General features: G+C 47.4%; 1 protein-coding gene across 1 annotated transcript in view; it reads right to left on the reverse strand.

Moving 5' to 3' along the window:
• Positions 1 to 22,598, reverse strand: part of LOC115331289 — a 40,959-nt gene extending 18,361 nt beyond the window's left edge. Inside the window, exon 1 of the mRNA XM_040217220.1 lies at positions 22,107 to 22,598. Coding sequence (XP_040073154.1) covers positions 22,107 to 22,598 — 492 coding nt within the window. The remainder of the gene's footprint in view (positions 1 to 22,106) is intronic.
• Positions 22,599 to 23,029: the final 431 nt, after the last annotated feature.

Here is a 23,029-nt window from a genome sequence, read left to right on the forward strand (position 1 = left end):
CTAGAACTAAACCAACAGATCGGGCCCTGAAAAGGACCCGCACCGAAGTCGTTGACATTTCCACTAAGACCCTTGATCTTTTCAAATTTCCAAAGTTTCTTGTTCCGCACTCTGAGGATGAAAAGCCACTGGCTAAACTTCTCCATTTTTAGTTTTCAAAGTGCTTGAAGGTGTTATAGGTGCGAACTTTAGCGCCAAAAAGATGGCATCAGGTAACCTCCTTGTAGAGGTAAATGCAAAAAAAAAAAAAGAAAAAATTGACTCACTTTTAGCTCTGAACTCCGTCTCACACTACAAGGTCAGTGTGACCCCTCATCGAAAGTTAAACATCATCCAAGGGGTCATCTCTGAAGATGACTTGATCGACTTGACAGATACAGAGCTGGTTGAGGGTCTCTCTGGACAAGGAGTTGTTCCAGCACGACGCATCACCATCCGTCGCGACGGCGTAGAACGCAAAACAAGGCATGTTATTCTCACTTTCGACTCCCACGACTCTACCCACTAATGTAAAGGCAGGCTACCTTCAGTGCCGTGTCCGGCCTTATGTGCCGAACCCTCAGCGCTGCTTTTTAGTGCCAGAGGTTCGGCCATGGGTCGCGGAGCTGTCGCGGTAGCGAGACCTGCGCCAAAGGCTCCAGTAATGAGCACGTCGCTGATATGTGTGAGAACGAAGCTCAGTGCACTAACTGTAATGGAAAATATCCAGCGTACTCCCGATCTTACCCGTTATAGAAGCAAGAAAAAGAAATTCTCACCTTGAAGGTTAAAGAAAACATTTCCTACATTGATGCAAAAAAGCGTTTTGCCTTTGTCTCCAAAGGCTCGCATGCCCATGTCGTACATAGGGGACCGGTACGGCCAATGGTTTCGACTGGAACACAGACGTCTACGGACAATCTGCGCCTCCCGTCGAGGTCTCCTTCGTCCTCGGGAGCGGTGCCAGTAACACCGCTTTCGAATCGCAAGGTGGATGCTGCCTCCTTAGCATCCACCTCAGGGCAGGGGCTGACCTCCCCTGCTCCACCTGGCCCTTTCGACCCTAAGGGCCGAGGCCTACCCCCTCGCTCCTCTGCTCCCCAGAGGGAGCCCGGGGAACCGCCGAAGCAGTCGACCTCCAGGGGTCAACTGCGGGCGGCAACAGACGAGCTCATGAACGTAAGTGGGCACAGATCCGTGGAGGATGCTCCCCTCTCAGGATCGGAGTCGTCTCTTTCTGTTGCCAGTGACCCCACTTGGAAACAGAAAGATCCTCCTAAAAAGCAGAGTACCCCACGTATAAAAATAGATTTTAAACCTTAACGTACCTCCCTTTTAGGTCACTTTTATATATATATTTTTTGTCTCTAAATGGCAAAGAACTATAGTATCATGAAGTGTGATTCCCGTGGTCTTTTTTCTAATATTGATGACAATTTTTTTTCTTGATAAGCTTCGATCTGTCACTATATACCTACAGGAGACTTATCTCAAGGACACACAAACAAATGTTCTACGTCGTCATCAAGTTTTTAGAACGGACCGTGCATCCCATAGCAACTCCTCTTTTGGAGTAGCTGTTGTTGTGCAGAGTGGTATTGCCTGTGCTTCTGTTCCTCTCACAACCTCTCTAGAAGCAGTGGCAATTCGTATTCTTCTTGACCGCCTTATTCCGCTTGTTTCACTTTACTTTCCACCAAATATTCTACTGCATTTACATGACCTGCATGGACTTGTAGCGCAACTTCCGCAACCAGTTTTAATCTTGGGGGATTTTAACGCCCACCACCCCATGTGGGGCAGTGCTCGCCAAGACTCCCGTGGTGGTGTCATTGAAAGATTTTTATTGTCGTCCGGCCTTTGCCTTTTAAATGGACACGTTTCTACATTTTTTAGTGCAGCTCATAATACTTTCACTTCCGTCGATTCGTTTCTTTCATCCCCAACTTTACTTCCCTGTTTTTCTTGGAAGGTTTGAGATAACCCTTTTGGGAGCGACCTTTTTCAGGTTATTTTAGAAAGTATTGTAGCACCTCCTTCACTTTCAACACGTATCCCCAGGTGGAAATTAGACTAAGCTGACTGGGCTCTTTTTGCATTGGAAGCAGTGCTTGACCCAGCTGAACTTTTAGCTATGACTCCGGAAAATGCCACCTTGTACGTTACAGACCGTATCATAAATGCTGCTTCTGCCTCTATTCCACAAACATCTGCAAATCTCCCCAGGCGCTGCAAGTCTTGGTGGACCAAAGACTGTTCTGTTACGCTTAAACGTCAGAACAGGGTCTGGGGCACTTTCTGCCGCTACCCAACGGTCTGGAACAAGATAGAGTTTAAAAAATGTAAAGCAACGGCTCGTTGGACAAGGAAACGAGCTAAGAAAAGCTCATGGATGAAATATGTTTCCAAGGTGAACAGTTCTGTCACTACTAAGGAGGTGTGGAACCGAATGAGGAAAATTCGGGGTAACTACTCCTCTTTTAGGACGCCTCTTTTTCCCTCGGCTTCGCCAACCTTGAAAGACCAGGCAAATGTTCTTGCGGAACATTTTTGTGAAGTGTCTTGCTCATCTAATTATTCGGCAAAATTTAAGAAGTTCAAAGCTGTAGCAGAAAAGTGGCCAATAGCTATGTCAGGATCAGACACTCTTGTATACAACCAGCCTTTCACAATGTGCGAACTCGAGGTGGCCCTTGGGTCAAAAAAGCAGTCGGCACCTAGTCCTGACAAAATCCGCTATGAAATGTTGCGGCACTTGTCTCCTGAATCTCTAGGCCATTTGTTAACCTTTTTTAATCATTTCTGGATGGCTTCTGCCTTTTCCTCTGCCGAAAACCCGGTAAAGACTCTACTCTACCAGCAAGTTATCGTCCCATTGCAATGACCAGTTGCCTTGGATAAACTTATTAAAAACTAATAAATAGACGATTAGTACACTTTTTAGAGACTGAGGGAACTTTAGATACCAATCAGTGTGGGTTTAGAATGGGGCGATAAACATTGGATCATCTTGTTCTCCTGGAAACTTTCGTACGTGAAGCGTTTGTTCATCGACAGCACTGTGTTTCGGTATTTTTTGACCTAGAGAAAGCATATGATACTACTTGGCGTTACGAGATTCTAAAGGACTTATACACACATGGTGTCCGTGGCCGCATGTTGCGCTGCATAAGGGAGTTTTTGAATAACCGAACTTTTCAGGTTAGTTTTGGTTCCACACTTTCGGATGTTTTTCCTCAGGAAAATGGCGTCCCTCAAGGGACTGTATTGAGCGTCACTTTGTTTGTGGTGAAGATAAACAGCCTTGCTGCAGTGATACCTCCATCAGTTTCATATTCATTGTATGTAGCTTATGTGCAGATTTCCTTTTCGTTCTGGAATTTCTCAAGTTGCGAGCGCCAGCTTCAACTCTCATTAAACAAAATGGGCAATTGGGCCGATGAAAATGGCTTTAAGTTTTCATCTGAAAAACAGTGTGTGTGCTCTTTTCACTATGTCGTGGTCTGTTGCTTGATCCTTGTTTGCAGCTCAGTAGCGCTGCAATACTTGTACAATACGAGCACAAATTTTTAGGGGTTATTTTCGATAAGAAACTTTCCTTTCTTGCTCACGTCAAGGAGCTGAAGCAGAAATGTTTGAGGTCGTCTAACATTCTCAAAGTACTTTCACACACATCCTGGGGGTCTGACAGGCGATGTCTCATCCGATTGTACAACTCACTGGTTCGTTCCCGTCTGGACTATGGTGCAATTGTGTACGGATCAGCACAGCAATCTGTCTTCAAAATGCTGGATCCGGTTCATCACCTTGGCCTTCGACTCGTCACAGGAGCATTTCGGGCATCGCCTGTTTTGAGCCCGTATGTAGATACACATCAAATGTCACTAGAGAAGCGCAGACAATATTTTAGCTTGTGTTATGGGTACAAAGTGAAATCTGATCCTATGCATCTATCAAACAATTAAGTTCACACCTCTATGTTTTTGCGGCTCTTTGCAAACAAACCTAGCCTAATACGCCCATTAAGCTTCCGGCTTCAGAGCATTTCTGCCTCCCTGCAGCTGGCTCTTCCCGAAAGTAAATTGATTAAGGAAACACAAACGGGTTGCCCCTTGGAAGGCAGTATAAGATTGTCATGTGACTGGTCGCTTACAAAATATAATAAAATGTCAGTTAACCATCAGGTTCTTCACATGGAATATCTTGCATCACAAGAGAAATATAAAGATTATGTGCAATTTTTTACTGACGGGGCCAAAAACTCGTCTTTCGTTGGTTCCGCAGTTTATTCAGAACACTTTAGTAGAGTGAGACGTATTGACAATGTTGCAAGTATTTTCACTGCTGGGCTTTACGCTGTGCTCATGGCGCTTGAACACATTTTAGAAGACCGTGTGAGGAAGGCTATTTTGTTCGTAGATTCCCAGAGTGCTCTACTGGCTGTATGTTCCCTTACTGTTGCGAAGAATCGCCTCGTTCAACAAGCGCGTGTCCAAATGAATCGCGCTCTCCTACTTAGCCTTGATATAAAACTATGCTGGGTGCCAAGCCATGTAGGTATTCCAGGTAATAAGGCAGCAGATTGATTGGCTGCCTTTTTTAATGGTGGCCTAAACGCATCGGTTGGCCTACCCTCTGAGGATTTCAAACCAGTTATTAAAAAATCAATGTATGAACTTTGGGAGTTCATACATTGACATTGCAAGAAACAGACAATAAACTACATACTATCAAACCTTGTTTAGGATTATGGGAGAGTTCCCACCAGAGGAACCGGTTCCACGAGGTCCTGATGTGCCGCTTGCGTATTGGGCACACTCATTTAACGCATCTATATTTACTTTGTAATGATGATACCCCGCGCTGTGAGCATTGTGGCAAAACATTGACTATCCTTCATATTCCGTGGCACTGTAGGTACTTGGATCAAAAACGACGAGTATGTTTTTTCACTATTTTTAGATTCCATCTTCCATTTCATCCTAAATATTTGCTAGGAAATGAACCTCTTGTACCTTTTAGTAAAGTTTTTGGAATTTTATAAAATAACAGGCTATCTACGCCTGTTATAACCCTTCCTTTTTCACCGTGTGTTTTTTTTTATTTTCAGATAATTTCTTATTGATTATAACTTTTATACTTACCCGAAATTCATATCCATATCTTTTACACGATTCATGTTCATACTTTTATAGCATCACCAGCTATTATAGCTTTTACACGATTCATGTTCATACTTTTATTGCATCACCAGCGACTATAGCTCTGTCTTCTCCCTAACCCTTTTCCTGCAATAGTGTATGCACCTGGCGCATTTTGCCCTAGTTGCTCCCGCGCCATAAAACTCAAATCAATCAATCAACTCCAAATGAAGGTTTGTCGTAGCTTTTTCTGTTCGGAGGTCATATGTTACTCAATGTGTTGCCATCACACGTTAATTCAAGTCTCTGCAAAGTGCCAAGGGGAGTTTGAAAAAAATAAAAGATGGAGTTTTTTTAAATATCTACGCCCAATCTTGCCACATTTTGAGAAATCAGCTGCGTTTCCGCGTTAATAACAAACATACTATAAAGGCGGGCATAGAAGTTCTACATATCGTTATAGAATATCTAAAGACGCGCATACTTTTGTTGGGTGCACGTATCCATGATCCAGTTGAATTTCCACGCCGACTATTAATCGTTTGTGTCGGACATAGTCCTCTGCGAATATTCTTTCGATGAAGTTTCAAGCTCCTTCTGGCAAATTGATGCCTGTGTCCCACTTTATTAAGAGTAGGTATTTGTAAATAAAAGACTGGTGTCCTGTCAGCAACTTGCTTTGTTTGAAACAAATATGTGGGCTCAGTAATAAAGAAATACTATTTTTGAACCTTTTTACACAAATCAATGTTATAAAGCCTTCGCAGTAACATGTATGGTTACCGTTTTTTTTTAAACAACTGTGCTGAATGAAAAAAAAAGTAAATACCTTGGAGCCGGCCGAAATCCCGTATACAAATTTTAGGATGTCCTACTTTGTGCATGCACTTAATACGACAAAAACAACCTGCAACGTGTTTTGATGTAACTTTGAAAAACGATAATCGCAGCTGCCATTTAAAGGGTAACTGCAAAGAAAAAAAAGTTTTTTTTTAAATAGTCTAATTGGGACAAGCATGTCAAAAAACAATTTTTCCGCGAGAAAAAACATTTTTTACAGCAATATTTATTGCGTGAGACTCATTTTAGTTTGCGGCTATTTCGTCCGTTTTAAATCGCGCGCCACGAAGTTGTGATTATGTGACGTCAATCCCAAAAGGTTCTCATTGGCTAAGAGTTTGATTGACAGCTTAGATCTTGGTTGTTAAACCTTTGTTATATGTTGCAATTTCCTTTTGAGCGGCATATTTTTACGTTTAAAGAATAACCCATGTGTTAAGAGTTATTATTCTTTACAAAAGGTTTACAAGACGGGCACTTCCGTTTGGATTAATACAAACAAAAGCTTCGCCATTCTTTCATGGCCGCCGAAGTCTCTGCTCCCGCCTGTCTCGCCTACCTCGACTAATCGTTTCGCCGAAGTGATCAGTGTTTCGTCGTTTCGTGCTGACCCAGGTACTTCTTGAAGTGAAGTCGGTGAAGTAGTGTGTGTTTAGCAGCTGTCGCAGGTGGTAGTGATAGGAAGCGACGCGGGGTTTTGGCTTTCATAGCGCGGTTCTTTCGTTTTCCTCTTTGCTTGCTTAGCGTGCTTTTTTTTGTTGTTTGTTTTGCTTGTTTGCGCGTGCAAATGCTGACTTTTCGGAGATGTCAGATGCGTGATCCCGACAGTGAGCCTTCCAGCAGCCATGTCGCCCCGAAAGGAATGCTATTTGGCTGGAGGCAATCGGGCGTTCGCGTAGCGACCAACGTGTCTAGTTACGTTCTCGTCATATCGCTCTGGAGGCCGTCGAGATTCGCCCCGTGTGCACCTAACGTCCGCGACTAGACAGAAAATAAAAAAGCACTATGTCCACTACGTAAAAATGGTCTCAGTTCATGCATCTGTAGGCAGGTACGAAATCGTGCCCAAATTTATTCACACCGCACGATGCAACACGTCGCTGTGCAAACGCAGTCCAACACGAAGCATAAAAACGGCAGATTTAGGACAACAATTCGGAGTCCATTGTTCAATTAAAACGACGTAATTTTGTTGAAAACGCCCGCAGCTTTTTACTCACGATATGCGTCGGGAAACTTCCACATTTTGAAACAGAACGAGGCAGATTTACTTTTAAAAACGCTCCCAGCGTCCTCCCGGACCAGTTTGACTGGATCAGCTGACGACGACGGGACTTAACTGGTTGAACGTCAACCCCACAACAACCAATTTGCGCTCCGTGATAGCACCGCATTACACACACCACGAACGTTTCAGCTCTGTCGCATCGCCGTGTTGCACCAAACAGAACGAGATCGCCGAAGTCAACGCAGCGCTGTCGTGAACCTTGGCTTGCGGTTGCGCACTCGTGGATTCTGTGACTCCCTTCGCTTTCAAAGCGCGCACGACGATTACGAACGATACTTTCCGTCTTCCGGGAACATCACAGAGGCACATCGCCGGTCATGTCTTCGCTACATGTGCTCGCAAATCGCGTCAAACCAAAATAATACCGCGGCCTGGCGTAGTTGCCAGATCTTGCCGGAAGTCGAGACGCTGCGTCGTTCAACTCCGCAACGGAGGGAGAGTGAGGGGCGGGGCGTACTCCTCTTCCGCGGGGGTCGAAAGCGCGGGAGTTTCAAATGTGGAGAGGTTCCGACTCTACTAAATTACGTCCTGTGGCGTAAATATTGATAAAAAAAATTATTTTTTTCGCGGAACATTTGTTTTGTGACATGCTTGTCCCAATTAGGCTGTTTAAAAAAAAACTTTTTTTTCTTTGCAGTTACCCTTTAAGACACCTCAACATTTTTTTCCCTAGTAAGCGTTTTTTCTACGTGATTCTACGCGATAGAATCAAGTAAAACAATTGCGAAATAGGGACGACAACTGTAATCTTCTGCACCCCCCCCCCCCCTTCCTTTGCCGCCCTACCACAGTCTTGCTAGCAGTGGCGCTGCGAGCGCAAGTGTTAATTTATCTCGCCCTCAGGGCGCGCCGTGTGTGCGGAACATATCGACAGGCGGCGCAGGTAGTGCCATGCGTTGGTCAGAGCTCTGTTTCAGCTCCGATTGTCCGCGATAGAACCTCTTCGAGAAGCTTGAGGCAGTAAGTGCGCAGACCGGTTACAGTGACTACGACTATTTTCATACGGTCAAAACAAGAGAGGACGCTCCGTCCACCCTATTTATTTATTTATTTTATTTTACGTGCCCAAAAACGACCTTGCAGGTGTCCTCTTTGGTGCACAAAGATATAAACACCAACAAAAAAAAAAGAGACACAATCACAGGTTTCAAACACAAAGCAACAAACACACTATATTTAAAGTTCGGCAACAAGCACTTTCACTTGATTCCTGAACACCTTTATGTCACTGTATATATCAAGTTCGGCATTTTCAATATTGATAAACAGAGATTGTATCCGTGATAGGGGAGATGATTTACAGATGGTGTGAATGCTGAAAGTACTGCGGGTCCTAGTGGAACGAGGAGGGGCATGAATGTTTGCATCGCGTAAAGAGCGAAGCACTGTCAAATACGCTATTTACAATTTTGTACAGAAAACCTAAGTCGCGCTCTGCACTTCTATCGGTCAATGGCATCGACGAAATCTTATTAAACAGAAAAGTGTAGTCGAAATAGAAACGGCTATGGAAGTAGCCATCATAAACAATGCGTATTAGTTTGTGTTGCTCATTTTCGATGGTCATTGCTAAATTCCAAACCCTAAATTCCAGAAAAAGCGATGTGATAATAATTGAAAGTGTTATGCCCACAAGCATCCTTGTTCGTTGCTGCCCAAGATGTATTAGAACATTTCCATCTCCTGTTAGAGAACATGGTGTTTTTTTTAGCGTTTTTTCACCTTATTAGACTAAGATTTTAAGGCTTTTTTTGTTTTGAAATCCAACTTCTAGGGCTGGCTCACTTTATTGTGAATTCCAGCCAGGTTACCTGCATCTCAGTGATAGTGTTTGTGCGACAGCTTTTTGTGAGCACGTGAAAAATAGTAACGGAATTTGCTTCCCCTGCTTTTCCCCCGGCAGGACACATAACAAACAGAGTTTTACAAAAAAAAAAAAAAGAAAAAAACAACAACAACAACAACAAAACGCTTGTAGCTTGCGTCTAGAGATTCCGGGCTTAAAAAATGAAAGCCGCTTACAACTCCCTGTAACGCCGAATTAGAGCGCAGCTCTTGAGGAGGAGGAGGGAAGGGCACGGGGAGGGGGGGGTAAACTAACCAGGGGGGGGGGGTCACGTGACCTTGGGGGTCACGTGACCCCCAATGCCGACGATGTGGATGCCGGTGACGTCATCAGTGATGATGATGATGACAATGTGGTGTGGGGGGGCCGCGAGGCCCTGCCACGTTATTTAAAGTGAGGACATAGAACGAGACAAGCGAACGACGTGTCTGCCTGTGATGGCGGCTTCAGAGCATTCTCTTGCACGCGCTCTCCGAGGCGCGTCTTCTCTTGCACGCGCTCTCCGAGGCGCGTGCGCGTGCTGCGCCTCGAGCCATCTCTTTTATTTTCATGAGAAGAATGGATCTGTGGGTGCGTTGCACCCTACAGATATGCCCCCCCTTAGCGAGGAGCCCCAACGAGCGATTAAAGAAAACGAAAAGAACAACGACAACACACAATTAGGGCGCTAGCTCTGGCCAGGAGTTTGTGCAATGAACTTGAGCAGACTTCCTGCGAGACTTCGGACTTTCCTCGCGCGTCTCACATGTGATGAGGTTCACGGGTGCGTGCTCGAGATGGGCTGGCTTTAGACGCTCGAGTGCGATGGTGTCTCGTCGTCCATTGATCTGTACAACGAAGCCACTTGGCTTCTTTTCCAGAACCGGGAACGGTCCCATATAGTGTGGTTGGAGCGGTTTCCGTCTGGCTGTTTGGCGCACGAACACATGCGTTGCACTGTACAAGTCCTGAGAGACGTAAGGAGTCTTGGCAGATACCGCGCGCGTAGGAACTGGTCGTAGGTCTGCAAAAACCTCCTTCAGCTTTGTGGCGTAGTCTTCTGGCCTCGTGTTTGGAGACGGGTCGACCTCGAAAAAGTCCGATGGTAATCGGAGGGTCGTCCCATAGACGAGTTCCGAGGTTGCACAGCCGAGGTCCTGCTTCAACGCCGTTCGAACTCCGAGTAAGACGAGTGGAAGCTGTTGTACCCATTCCTTGGAGTTCGCGTGGGCCATGAGCGCGGACTTGAGGTGTCGATGGAAACGTTCCACCAGGCCGTTAGACTGCGGATGGTATGCAGTTGTCCGAGATCTCGTCATGCCTAGGATTCGGGACAACTCGGTGAACAAGTTGGATTCGAATTGACGCCCTCTGTCGGTGACGATTTCAGATGGGCATCCGAAGCGCGCCACCCAGGACGATACGAATGCCTCGGCGACGGTGGCTGCAGTCATGTCGGGCAATGGTATAGCTTCCGGCCACCTTGTGAAGCGGTCGATACAGGTCATCTCTTTTATTTTCATGAGAAGAATGGATCTGTGGGTGCGTTGCACCCTACAGTGGATGCCGGTGACGTCATCAGTGATGATGACGATGACGATGTGGATGCCGGTGACATCAGTGATGATGACGATGACGATGGGGATGCCGGTGACGTCATCAGTGATGATGACGATGACGATGCGGATGCCGGTGACGTCATCAGTGATGATGACGATGACGATGTGGATGCCGGTGACGTCATCAGTGATGATGACGATGACGATGTGGATGCCGGTGACGTCATCAGTGATGATGACGATGACGATGGGGATGCCGGTGACGTCATCAGTGATGATGACGATGACGATGTGGATGCCGGTGACGTCATCAGTAATGATGACGATGACGATGCGGATGCCGGTGACGTCATCAGTGATGATGACGATGACGATGTGGATGCCGGTGACGTCATCAGTGATGATGACGATGACGATGTGGATGCTGGTGACGTCATCAGTGATGATGACGATGACGATGTGGATGCCGGTGACGTCATCAGTGACGATGACGTCATCGGGGGGTCACGCGACATCGGCGGGGGTCACGTGACCTCGAGGAGGGGGTCACGTGACCTCAGGGGAGTCACGTGACCTCGGGGGGGTCACGTGACCCCCCACGAGGTCACGTGACCCCGGTGGGGGGGCTCGCGCGGTGCATTATGGGACATTTCCCATGATGCACCGCGCGGTTACGCCGACGGCGACGCCGACGGCGACGGCGACGGCGACGCCGCTCAAGCCGGAAACGGGCCCCTAAGAGCTGCGCTCTAAAAGAGAGTGAAACTCGTGAGTGGAGATTAGTTCTTTGTCCTTCGCTGGCCGTGGCCTGAACGGACGTCTATTTAGAAAACTCCGAATGAAGTACACTACCGTCGGCCCATGCGTACGGCAAACGTCTGTTTACATTGCTCTGTTCAAGCGACGTCCTAATACTTTTTTATTTTTCAGAGTGTTCTGGCATTTCTAATAATTATTATATTCATATCCTAAACGTTTTATTCTCCCATTCACCAACGTCTCAACTGAAATTCAACATTCATTTAACATTTCATTGTCACGTGAAACTGCCGTCTTACTAACTTCGATTTCTATGTCTGGCAATATTCGCCGGTATAGTTAGAGGTAAATAAATCAAACCTTATTCTAGGTTTCGCCAGTGGTATGACAACTTCTACAGCTTTGAGATTGTGACAGCACGAGGTACCGCTGCAAACGACAAAACCTTTCTCTTTCTTAGAAACGGACACCACGGTCTCCTGATATCCGCATGATTATCTTGCCATTCTTGTTCCTTGGAGAAAAGAGCTATTCCTGCCACAAAAAACACACAAAAAGAAACATGCATAAAATGCGAAGCGCATCTGCCCACTTGCAGTTCGAGGATGCGCGTGTCGGAAATTGAGGAAACCGTCCCCACCGTCTTCCAGTCATTACCTTATCGTGTGGCCTTGGTGCACGCGATCCCACCTTCTGTGTTCATGTGTGTGCGTGTGTGGCGTAAACCGGACAGCATTGTCCGGTTTACGCCAGTATTCATCCAATATTCGCAAGCCAATGAAACTGACACGCCAAGATTGCCCATTTTATACAAGTGTTCATCCAATATTCGAAAGCGAATGAAACTGACAAGCCAAGATTGCCCATTTTATGCCAATGTGCTTTCAATATTGGTTAATTATTGGTGGTGCTGGGCTATCACTGAAGATTCCATATAATGGCATAGACAATATTGGGAGCGGATTGGCTAAAGTGGACCATCATTGGACCCTTTTTTCCCAATGCTCTTTCAATATTGGCCCAACACCTTGTGTTTTGTTTGTCCGTCCCTTTTTGTCCCAGTCTCGAGGTTTTTGTCGAAATGTTTAACCTTGTGCTGCCTGGGATAGTACCAAGAAGAACATTTGAACATGGCAAAAGCAGCAGGTTAACATTGTTCGTGCGCTTACAGTGCAACGAAGGGATGGGACTGACCTGCACGAGGAAATACAAGAGGATTTCTTTCTTTCTTTCTTTATTATTCCTTTGTTATTCTTTTTAAATACACAATCGTTGCTTGGACCCATAGCCGTGGAGGCTAGTCACGGGTCCAACATTAGAAATCAGCTTTACAATGCGGCAGGCAAACAAAACAAATGTACGCACATATCAAAGCATACACAAAACAATATACATACTAATTGAAAAAAAAAAGGCAGGACATGATATTAAACTTATTCATTGGCTTGCAAATTAATTAAATACTTTTATTAAGGATGGCAATATATTGCGCTTACATTTGATGTCGGTAGGGATATCATTCCATACTAGGGCACCGTTGAATTCAATAAGCCTTTCTCCATAGACATTTCTACAAGGTGGCAAATTAAACAGATTATTTGTTGCAGCCCTCGTATTTCGTAATGGTAATTTAAATAGATGTAACGGGAGTGGGTGGTTAGTTTTTATTATTTTAAAGACTGTTTCAGCTATTTTTAAGTTGTAGAGGAGGTCTAGTGGCAGCACACCAACTGATCGAAATAGAGGACCACTTGTTTCAGTATATCTAGAATAAGTAATGAGTCTCAGAGCCCTTTTCTGTAATCGACTGAGTGGGTCTAAATACGTGGTATACGTTCCGCCGCAAGAGTCTATACAGTAATTCAAGTGGCTATGTACAAATGCAAAGCATAGAATGCGCAATAAAAGACGCATTAAAAAAAAAAAAAAAAAACTCCCGAGCTTTTAGTGGTGTGTAGTAGCCGTGTGCAAGTTTTGTGCTTAGGTTTTTAATTTGATTCTTCCAATGCATATCGGTTTCAAACAAGACACCTAAATATTTGTAACAGGAAACATGCAGCAACTGCACGTTATCTAAGTATATAGTTAGTTCTTCAGAATTTGTTTGCTTTCTCCTAGAGTTAAACAGTGTACTTAGTTTTTTTTTTATGTTGAGTGTGAGTTGGTTACTAGTGAACCACGTTAAGACCCTTGTTAATTCTTCATTTATTTTACCTTGTAGTTCACGTATTGTGTCCCCGACAAAAAATAATGCCGTATCATCAACATACATGAGTGCTTCAGTCTGACATAAAACAGAAGGAAAATCATTGACGTAGAGAGAAAAAAGAATGGGCCCCAAAACAGAACCTAGTGGTACCCCTGTAAGCACTGTTTGTGGCTTAGAAATAAAATTATTAATCGTTACACATTGTGTTCGTTTAGAAAGATAACTTTGAAATAACTCTAATATCTTTCTCCTAAAACCCTACTCATGAAGCTTGTCCAAGAGCATGGTGTTATTAACAGTATCAAAATCCTTACTTATATCCAAATAAACAACCACAACAATTTTATTTTCATGAAGAGCCTTATTAAGAAGCTGGGTTAGCACAAGTACAGCGGGCGAGGTAGGTCTGTTCGGCCTAAATCCGTGCTGACTATAGCAAAGAATATTGTACTTACTTATAAATTCCTGAACGTGTTTACAAATCATTTTTTCAAAAATTGTATTAATTACACTTAATACTGATATTGGTCGATAACTAGATGGCTTGTAAGTATCTCCCTCTTTAAAAATTGGCACAACCTTTGCTATTTTGAGCTCATCAGGATATATTGCGCTTTCCAATGAATGATTAAACAAGTGTAGAAAATGAACGCCTAAAATGTCTATATTATCTTTTATTAATTTTACTGGAACAGTATCGAGCCCGACCGATTTGTTTACTCGAAGACTTCTAACCGTAGACGAAATTTCAGCCACGTCAATGTCCTGTATGACAAAGGTATTAACAACCGAAGCCGTTAACCTTGTGGAAACTATCACATGTGGCAACTGTGCTGTTTGGAGAGGACCTATGTTTGTAAAGTAGTCATTGAAATTGTCTACTATTTCCTGATTGGCTAGTTCGGGTTGCACACGCCGATTTGAGCGAAGGCCGATTGCGTGATTAACTATATCCCAAATCTTTTGTACATTCCCGTCGGCTTGTTCGATAAGAGAGGAGTAATATTGCCGTTTCCTTTTCCGCATAACAGAAACAGATGCGTTCCTTAATCGCTTAAATTGTCCTAAATAATAATTGTTTATTTTGTTTTGTTTCCATTTACGATACCAGCTGTCTTTCCCTTTCAGTACGCCTAAAATTTGACTTGTCATCCAAGGGCATACCGGCTCTCCATATCTGCTGTTTGCCCTACTTTCAGCGCTCTGCATTGCTGCGTTTTTAAGAGTACGAACAAAGTTTTGATATTCATTGTTGATGTCACGATTATACAAAGCATAAAAATTCGTTTGTTCTAATATACTTCGTAGTGTGACATGGTTTACTTTGGTGTGTATTTCAGGACAAAGATTCGCATTTACATACGACTGGTTTTGCAAAACAACAAAAATAGGCAGATGGTCCGCTATTGGATCAGAGTAAACTCCGGCACACACACCGCTATCGATGTTACAAAGGGCGTGATCAATCAATGTACTCGAAGTACTGGTAATACGAGTGGGTTCACGTATAATATTGTGTAAGCTAAAGGATTCAAGAATTGGAGTATAATCATTGTGCGTATCCCATGCCAAGTCAATATTAAAATCTCCAAGGATTACAATGCGGCCGGTATGCTTATTGTGAGTTATTTGTACAAGAACCGATTCGAATTTGTCTAAAAAAGGTGTCATTGCGGTGCTTGGAGGACGGTACACTACTCCAATTATTAGACAACAAGGCAGTTTAATAAAAAGGCCTTCAATATGTTCATCACTGATGGAGGCAGTATGTACAACTTCAAAGACAATGTCCTCTTTCACAAAGAATGCAACGCCACCTACCCTTGTACGTGCGACCCGTGGAAGGGAGGAAAATATGTACCCGGGTATAAGAGCCGTTTCAGTATTTTGAAGCCATGTTTCACTTACAGCAATTATATCTTATGCTTGTTGGTGTCGTGAAACTGACGAGTCTGCATTCCTGCCGCTTGCGCATGCCCACTGAAGTCTCAGGAAGACGGTCCGTGCTTTATAGGGTGCGGGAGGGTGATGTTATTGATAATGAAGCCAAAGTAGCCGAGAGAGACCACCGATGAAAATCAATGTCTACAATCGGTGAAGTCGGGCAGCATTGTTCCGGTGACGAGCCAAGCAGGGTCAGATGACTCTGCGAAGCTGGCGACGTGCCATCGGAAGGTGGCAGCAAGCAAGATACGCAGGATGACAGTACCTGCACTAGAAAATACAAGATGGTTTGACGAGTCTGCATTCCTGCCGCTTGCACATGACCACTCAAAACACATGTTTTGAACGCAGAACAACCATCTTCGCATATATTCACTAGCAGAAAGAATAAAGCAGTACTTATCTATTCCAAGTCAGACTATAAATTAATGTTATTTACCCTCATCTACAGGGAGTTATTGATCAAGTGTTACTGTGTTGTTATTCTCGTCTCTCTTGGTTTCCTAACTGTTTTATTCGTTTTGCCACGTATATCCCCACGCTGAAAAACGCTGACGCCATGTTCTCGCTAACAGTCTCTGACAGTGCGCATAAATCCACAAAATGAGGCTGTTTTAGGACTGTGTTTAATGCCATGAATTTGAGGGGAAAAACACCCGCCGGAACTGACCACCCTACTAAAAAAAACCATTTGGCTCCTATATGAAAGTAAACGGGTTCACACCGGTAACAGTGTATCCATACCGGTCACACGTTTGTCAAACGGGTCACCCGTTAGAGCCATGCATGTCGCCGGTGTTGCTCAACTGTTACCGGTATGCACCAGTTTACTTTCATACAGGAGGCAAATTGTTGTTTTCTTTTTCAGTAGGGTGGTCTTGACGTCATCATGCCATGCAGGGTCAAGCGTACCGTAGTTATGAGTTCTGCCGCTTGAAGGCGTCAACGCATTACGACATGGCTTAGTCTAAGTAGACGGGGGCTGACGCATATCGTGGTGCCGGCGGAGGTGTCTCCTGTGTGTGATGGCCTACCAACGCGATGAGAGTGGTGGGTATGATGACATTAATGAGGACGAAGAAGCCGCCACATCACCAGTGGTGGCCGAGATGGGATCTAAATCCGTATGTGTATCACCCGTCTGCCTTCTCTTCGTTGTCCGCAACAGGTAACAGAGCTTGTTCACAAAATGATCTTAGGACAAAAAAAAAGAAGAAAAGGTGCGTACAACAAAACCTAAAAACAAATCCGTATTCACGAATCGAAAATTTCAGAAGTTTTGCGCAAGTTACGATAAATTTCTACGACAGCTCCAGAGCCGTACGTTCTTTTTACGATCAAATTCACATAGCCGGAAATATTGCTCGCTTTTGTCGTCGCGACGACCGACGTACATTTCTACATGCTCTCCGCGCGCGTTTCAACTTCAAGCAGAAAAAAAAAAATGAACACTTACGCTTCCCGTAAAGTGAAACACTGCAACAGCTTGGGTGCGACGTCGCAGCCGCTAAGGTGTCATTTTGGAGCAGATTGACTGAAGGAACGGTAAAGGTGCAGGCGAGCACCATAGTCCGCATAGGCGTTTCGTATTAGACCGAGTAACAGACCGGAGGAAAATTCCACGTCATTGTATAAAATAAAGGCGAAGGAAGCCAAAGAAATTATCTGCAACGGCTGGAGGACGGGATGAAAGCAAACAACAAACAGTTCTGGAAGTACATGAGGCGCTGTGGTAATGATCAGATTGGGATAGGAGACGTGATGGTCAACAACGAAATAATTACCGATGACTGGCAAAAAGCCGAAGCCTTCAATCAATATTTTCAATCAGTTTTCTTGCCTCCTGAGAGCCTCGACTACGATAGATACCAGGGCACGTTCAGTGCAATGCCACCAGTTGAACTTGCTATAGGAGGTGTGTTGGAACTTCTAAAACATATAGATGAAGCTAAGGCAGTAGGCCCAGATGGGATCTCTCCGAGAATTTTAAAACGTTGTGCAGATGCGATCGCTCCGTACCTTTTTGTAATATATAACAAATCGTTGAATGATGGTTCATTGCCAGAAGACAGGAAAGTGGCACAGGTGGTGCCTGTGCACAAAAAAGGGCCCAAAAAAGAAATTACGAATTACAGACCGATCTCACTGACATCTATATGTTGTAAATTACTGGAGCATGTTTTACATTGTCACATCATGAAGCATTTAAACTGTCATAAATTTTTCTTTGACTCGCAACATGGGTTCCGAAAGGCGTACTCATGTACTACGCAACTAACTGAGCTTTATCATGATTTAATGACGGGGGTTGACGGAGGCGGACAGATTGACTGTGTTTTCTTAGATGATAAAAAAGCGTTCGATACGGTGTCACACGAACTATTATTATACAAATTAGAGCGCATGAATTTTGACTCGACTATCCTATATTGGATAAAAGCATATTTGTCATCACGTCTTCAGCGTGTTGTTTTAAATGGGAAAACTTCAAATACTGTTATGGTAACATCTGGTGTACCGCAGGGGTCCGTTTTGGGTCCATTGTTGTTTCTGATATTTGTTAATGATATTAATGACGGTGTTAATTCACAGGTACGATTGTTTTCCGATGATTGTGTTGTTTATACGTGTGTAGAGTTCAGGTCGTCCCAAAGCGGAGAGAAAGGACGAGGAGGATGTGCTTGTAAACTCTAACTATACTTTATTTGCAACTTGAACTGGAGGACCGATCGTGGTCCCCACACCTGTGCCGGACGGACAGCATCTGGGATCGACTCGTCGGGGTCCCTTTCTTCTTTCTCTTCCCCGACGATATCCTCCTTTCCGGTCCTCCTCGCAACGCGTCTCTCCGTCCTGGCGGCTCTCTTTGTTTCTCAAAGGGAGGCAGGCCGGGGAGAGATATCTGATTCCCGATAGTGCTTGCCGCTTCCATCTCCTGTCGGCTTCTTCTCGTCTGAGAAACCGCCTTGGCATGTGGCTACGACTACACCGACGTCGCCACAGTACTCCCCCCCCAGTGAGCGGGCGAGCGTTTGAGTGCCGTTAGGGCCCGTGGGGCGTCTTGTGGGGTGAACGGAGGAGGGGAGCGTTCGGTGTCGAATGGTCTGTGACGCCAAGTCGTGCTGGCCAGCGGACGCGGCGGCCGGAACGTGTTCGGCTGTCTGGCCTTACCTGCGGAGCGCCAGCGCACGAGCTGTCGGCAGGAGGGAGAGCGTCTGATGAGGGCGATGTTCTTTCCGGCGGGGGTGTAACAGGAGCCGGCGTGGCAGATGGGGCGCTATCAAGATAGGCCGGTTTCACGCGGTCCAACGCAACAACTTCCTGGCGTCCGCGGATTGCAAGTGTCATATTCTTTGATCCTCGCCGCAGCACCTTGTACGGTCCGTCGTATGGCGCTTGAAGGGGCTTCCGCACGGTGTCATTTCGTAGAAAAACATGCGTGCAGGTCGCCAATTCACTGCTTACAAAGGAAGACCGGCCGTGGTTTTGACGCGGTGATGTGGCGCGGAGTTGCGTCATGGCCTCTTGGAGTTGGTTGGCGTAGCTTGTGGGGTCGGGACAATTAGCGGCCGGCACGGCCTCGAAAAATTCGCCCGGGAGTCGAAGGGTTGTTCCATAGACCAGCTCCGCGACGCTGCAGCCGATGTCAGTTTTTAGTGCTGTGCGCAGTCCGAGCAGAACGAGTGGCAGCACCTCCATCCAGTCTTGGCACTGATGGGCCTTGAGGGCGGCTTTGAGCTGACGGTGGAAGCGCTCCACCATGCCGTTGCTGGCGGGATGGTAGGCGGCCGTTCGAATCCTTCTCGACCCCAGCAGCTTCATGAGGCTGGAGAAGAGATTGGACTCAAACTGCCGGCCTCGGTCTGTGGTGACTGTCGAGGGCGTGCTGAATCTCGAAATCCACTGCGCGACGAAAGCGCGTGCCACTGTGTCCGCGGTGATGTCGGGCAGCGGGATCGCTTCCGGCCAGCGGGTGAAACGATCGATGCACGTCAGCAGGTACGCCTGTCCCTGGGATGGTGGCAGCGGTCCCACAATATCTATGTGGATGTTGTTGAACCGCGCGTCAGGTTGGTCGAACTTTCCCAGTGGTGTTACAGTGTGGCGCTGAATCTTGGAGCGTTGACACTGCAAACAGGTGCGGGCCCACTGGCGTACGTCCTTGTTAATACTGGGCCACAGAAACCTGGATGTTAGAAGATGTTGTGTGGCCTTGATACCGGGATGAGAAAGTCCATGAAGCGAGTCGAAGATCTGGCGACGAAACTGTTGAGGCACGTAAGGGCGCGGGTATCCCGTCGATGTGTCGCAGATGAGGTTGACAGGACACATAGGAAGGGGAACCGCGCGGAAAACGAGCTTGCCGGGTGTTGTTTGGAGGTCGCGCAGTTGTGCATCCTCGCGTTGTACCTCTGCCAATCTCTCGAAGTCGATGGCGGCTAGTGAGTCGACGGTGCAGGCGCCTATTCGCGAGACAGCATCCGCAACGACGTTGTCCGCGCCGTGGATATACGGATGTCGGATGTGAACTCCGAGACGGAGGACATCTGCCGCAGCTCTCTCTGGGAATGACTGCCGCCATCTGATCTCAGAGACTGGAAAGCGTGGACGAGGGGCTTATGATCGGTCAGCACAAAGAATGTGCGACGTTCTATGAAGTGCCTGAAGTGTCGTAAAGACAGGTAAACACCGAGTAGTTCGCGACCGAAGGTGCTGTACCGCCGTTCAGTGGGTGTTAACTTCCGGGAGAAAAAGGAGAGCGGTTGCCACTGTCCGTTGACTTTCGGTTGAAGCACTGCACCGACGGCGTTGTCTGAAGCGTCGGTGACCACGGAAAGTGGGGCGGCTTCCTTGGGGTGCGTAAGCATGGTGCTGGTGGCGAGGAGCTGTCGGGCGCGGTCGAATGCCGATGTAGTGCACTCGTCCCAAGTTACCTCTGCAGTGGAGCTACTCACGCCCGAGAGCATCCGGTGCAGCGGCTGCAGCTTCTCGGCACAGCCCGGGAGAAATCGGCGATAAAAGTTTATCATGCCAAGGAACTCTCGGAGTTGTTTCTTTGTTGTCGGTTTTGGGAACTCTTGGATGGCCTGCACCTTGCTGTTAAGTGGGCGGATTCCGAAAGAGTTCACCGTGTGTCCCAGGAAGTCGAGTTCCGGCCTGCCAAACACGCACTTGCCAACATTGACGACAATTCCGTACTCGGCGAGGCGAGTAAAGAGGGTTCGGAGGTGTCCGAGGTGTTCGTCGGCAGATTGGCTTGCCACAAGGATGTCGTCAATGTAGGCGTAACAGTATGGGAGGCCCCGCAACACCTGATCTATGAAGCGCTGGAACGTCTGTGCGGCGTTTTTTAGTCCGAACGGCATACGCACGAACTCGAAGAGACCGAAGGGCGTTGTTACTGCCGTCTTCGAAATGTCCGAGGGCTCGACCGGTATTTGGTGGTATGCACGTACCAGGTCGATCTTGGAGAAGATGGTACTGCCGTCGAGCGATGCTGTAAAATCATGAATATGCGGGATCGGGTACCGGTCTTCGGATGTGATCCGGTTGGGGGCTCTGTAGTCTCCACACGGGCGCCAGTCCCCGGGTGTGGACTTGGGGACCATGTGGAGGGGCGAGGACCAGGAGCTCTCCGACTGGCGGACGATTCCCAGCTCCAGCATGTGCTCGAACTGTTGCTTGGCGGCACGCAGCTTGTCCGGTGGCAGTCGGCGTGGACGCGCGTGAACCGGAGCGCCTGACGTCTCGATGTGGTGCGTCACGGTGTGTTTGATGGGGCGCTCGTCGGGTCCAACACGCGTCAGCTCCGGGAACTCGACGAGCAGCTTGGCGTACGGCGACTCCTCAGCCGGTACCGCGAACGTGGGGCTGATGGATTGCAGGGACGACGGGATGCCTTGTATGGTAAGACTTGTCGCTTCGTCTCGAAGACGTCTCCCCTTGAGGTCCACCAGTAGCCCGAAGCGCGTCAGGAAGTCAGCTCCGATAATGGCGTGCGGGATAGCCGCACATACAAACACCCAACGGAAAGTCCGCCGTAGTCCGAGGTCGAGAGTCAGTGACTGCTCACCGTACGTCGGGATGACCGTGTTGTTGACGGCCCGGAGCTGCGACGTACTGGGGTGCTGGCGATCTTGTGCGCTTGCAGGGACGACACTAACTTCTGCTCCGGTGTCCACGAGGAAACGCACGCCAGTGGTGCGGTCCGCCACAAAAAACAATGATCGGCGGCTGTCCTGAGCGGCGGGAGCACTTGCCACCGTTAGTGCTCTGCCCTGGCGTTTTCCGACTTCGAGCATGGAGGCTCGCACTTGCGAGCTGAAGCACCAAACCGTTGATGGTACCAACAGTCGCCGGAGTCCGCGCGGGACGATGAGCGAGATTGTCGTCGAGGGCGTCCGCGTGACTTGCTGCGGCCGCGGAGAGGTTGCATTTGCGCCACCATGTCAGCGAGGCGAGAGACTTCAGCTCGAAGTTCACGTACCTCGTCCGGGATGCCGCGGGCATGGACTGCTGAGATGTTGGGTGATGGCGCCGCGACCTCCATGATTTTGTCCGCGAGCTCAGCAATATTGGCAAGGCCGATGTCACCTGCCGATGCGAGCACCATCCGCACGTTGCTTGGCAGCCGCTGCAGGAATAGCTCGCGGAGGAGCGAGGCGTCGATGGTAGACGCCTTGTCCCCGAGGAGCTGCTCCATTCGACGCAGCAGCTGCGTAGGCGTCCGGTCGCCCAGTTCCTCGGCAGTGAGCAACTGCTGGAGACGCTTTTCTTCCGAGGCGCTGGTCCGGCGAATGAGCTGTGCCTTTAGTGTGTTGTAGGCGTCTTCTGCTGGCGGTGTGATCAGCAGGTCTCGCACCTCCGTGGCGATGGCTGGGGAGAGGCTGGATACGACGTGGTGGAATTTTGTCATGTCCGCTGTGATCCGACGAGTCGCAAATTGCGACTCAACCTGGACGAACCACAGCTGCGGGTCCGCGGGCCAGAAGGCAGGCAGCTTGAGGACGGCTGCCGAGATGCTGCCGGATGGCGTGGGGTCAGTGTCCGGCATGACGGGGCTTGAGGCTGTTGCGTAAGGTTGTTTTGCCAAAACCGGGTCACCACTGTAGAGTTCAGGTCGTCCCAAAGCGGAGAGAAAGGACGAGGAGAATGTGCTTGTAAACTCTAACTATACTTTATTTGCAACTTGAACTGGAGGACCGATCGTGGTCCCCACACCTGTGCCGGACGGACAGCATCAGGGATCGACTCGTCGGGGTCCCTTTCTTCTTTCTCTTCCCCGACGATATCCTCCTTTCCGGTCCTCCTGGCAACGCGTCTCTCCGTCCTGGCGGCTCTCTTTGTTTCTCAAAGGGAGGCAGGCCGGGGAGAGATATCTGATTCCCGATAGTGCTTGCCGCTTCCATCTCCTGTCGGCTTCTTCTCGTCTGAGAAACCGCCTTGGCATGTGGCTACGACTACACCGACGTCGCCACACGTGCA

The sequence above is a fragment of the Ixodes scapularis genome, unplaced genomic scaffold (assembly GCF_016920785.2).
Source record: "Ixodes scapularis isolate PalLabHiFi unplaced genomic scaffold, ASM1692078v2 PGA_scaffold0__279_contigs__length_252992795, whole genome shotgun sequence".
Lineage (NCBI taxonomy): Eukaryota > Metazoa > Arthropoda > Arachnida > Ixodida > Ixodidae > Ixodes > Ixodes scapularis.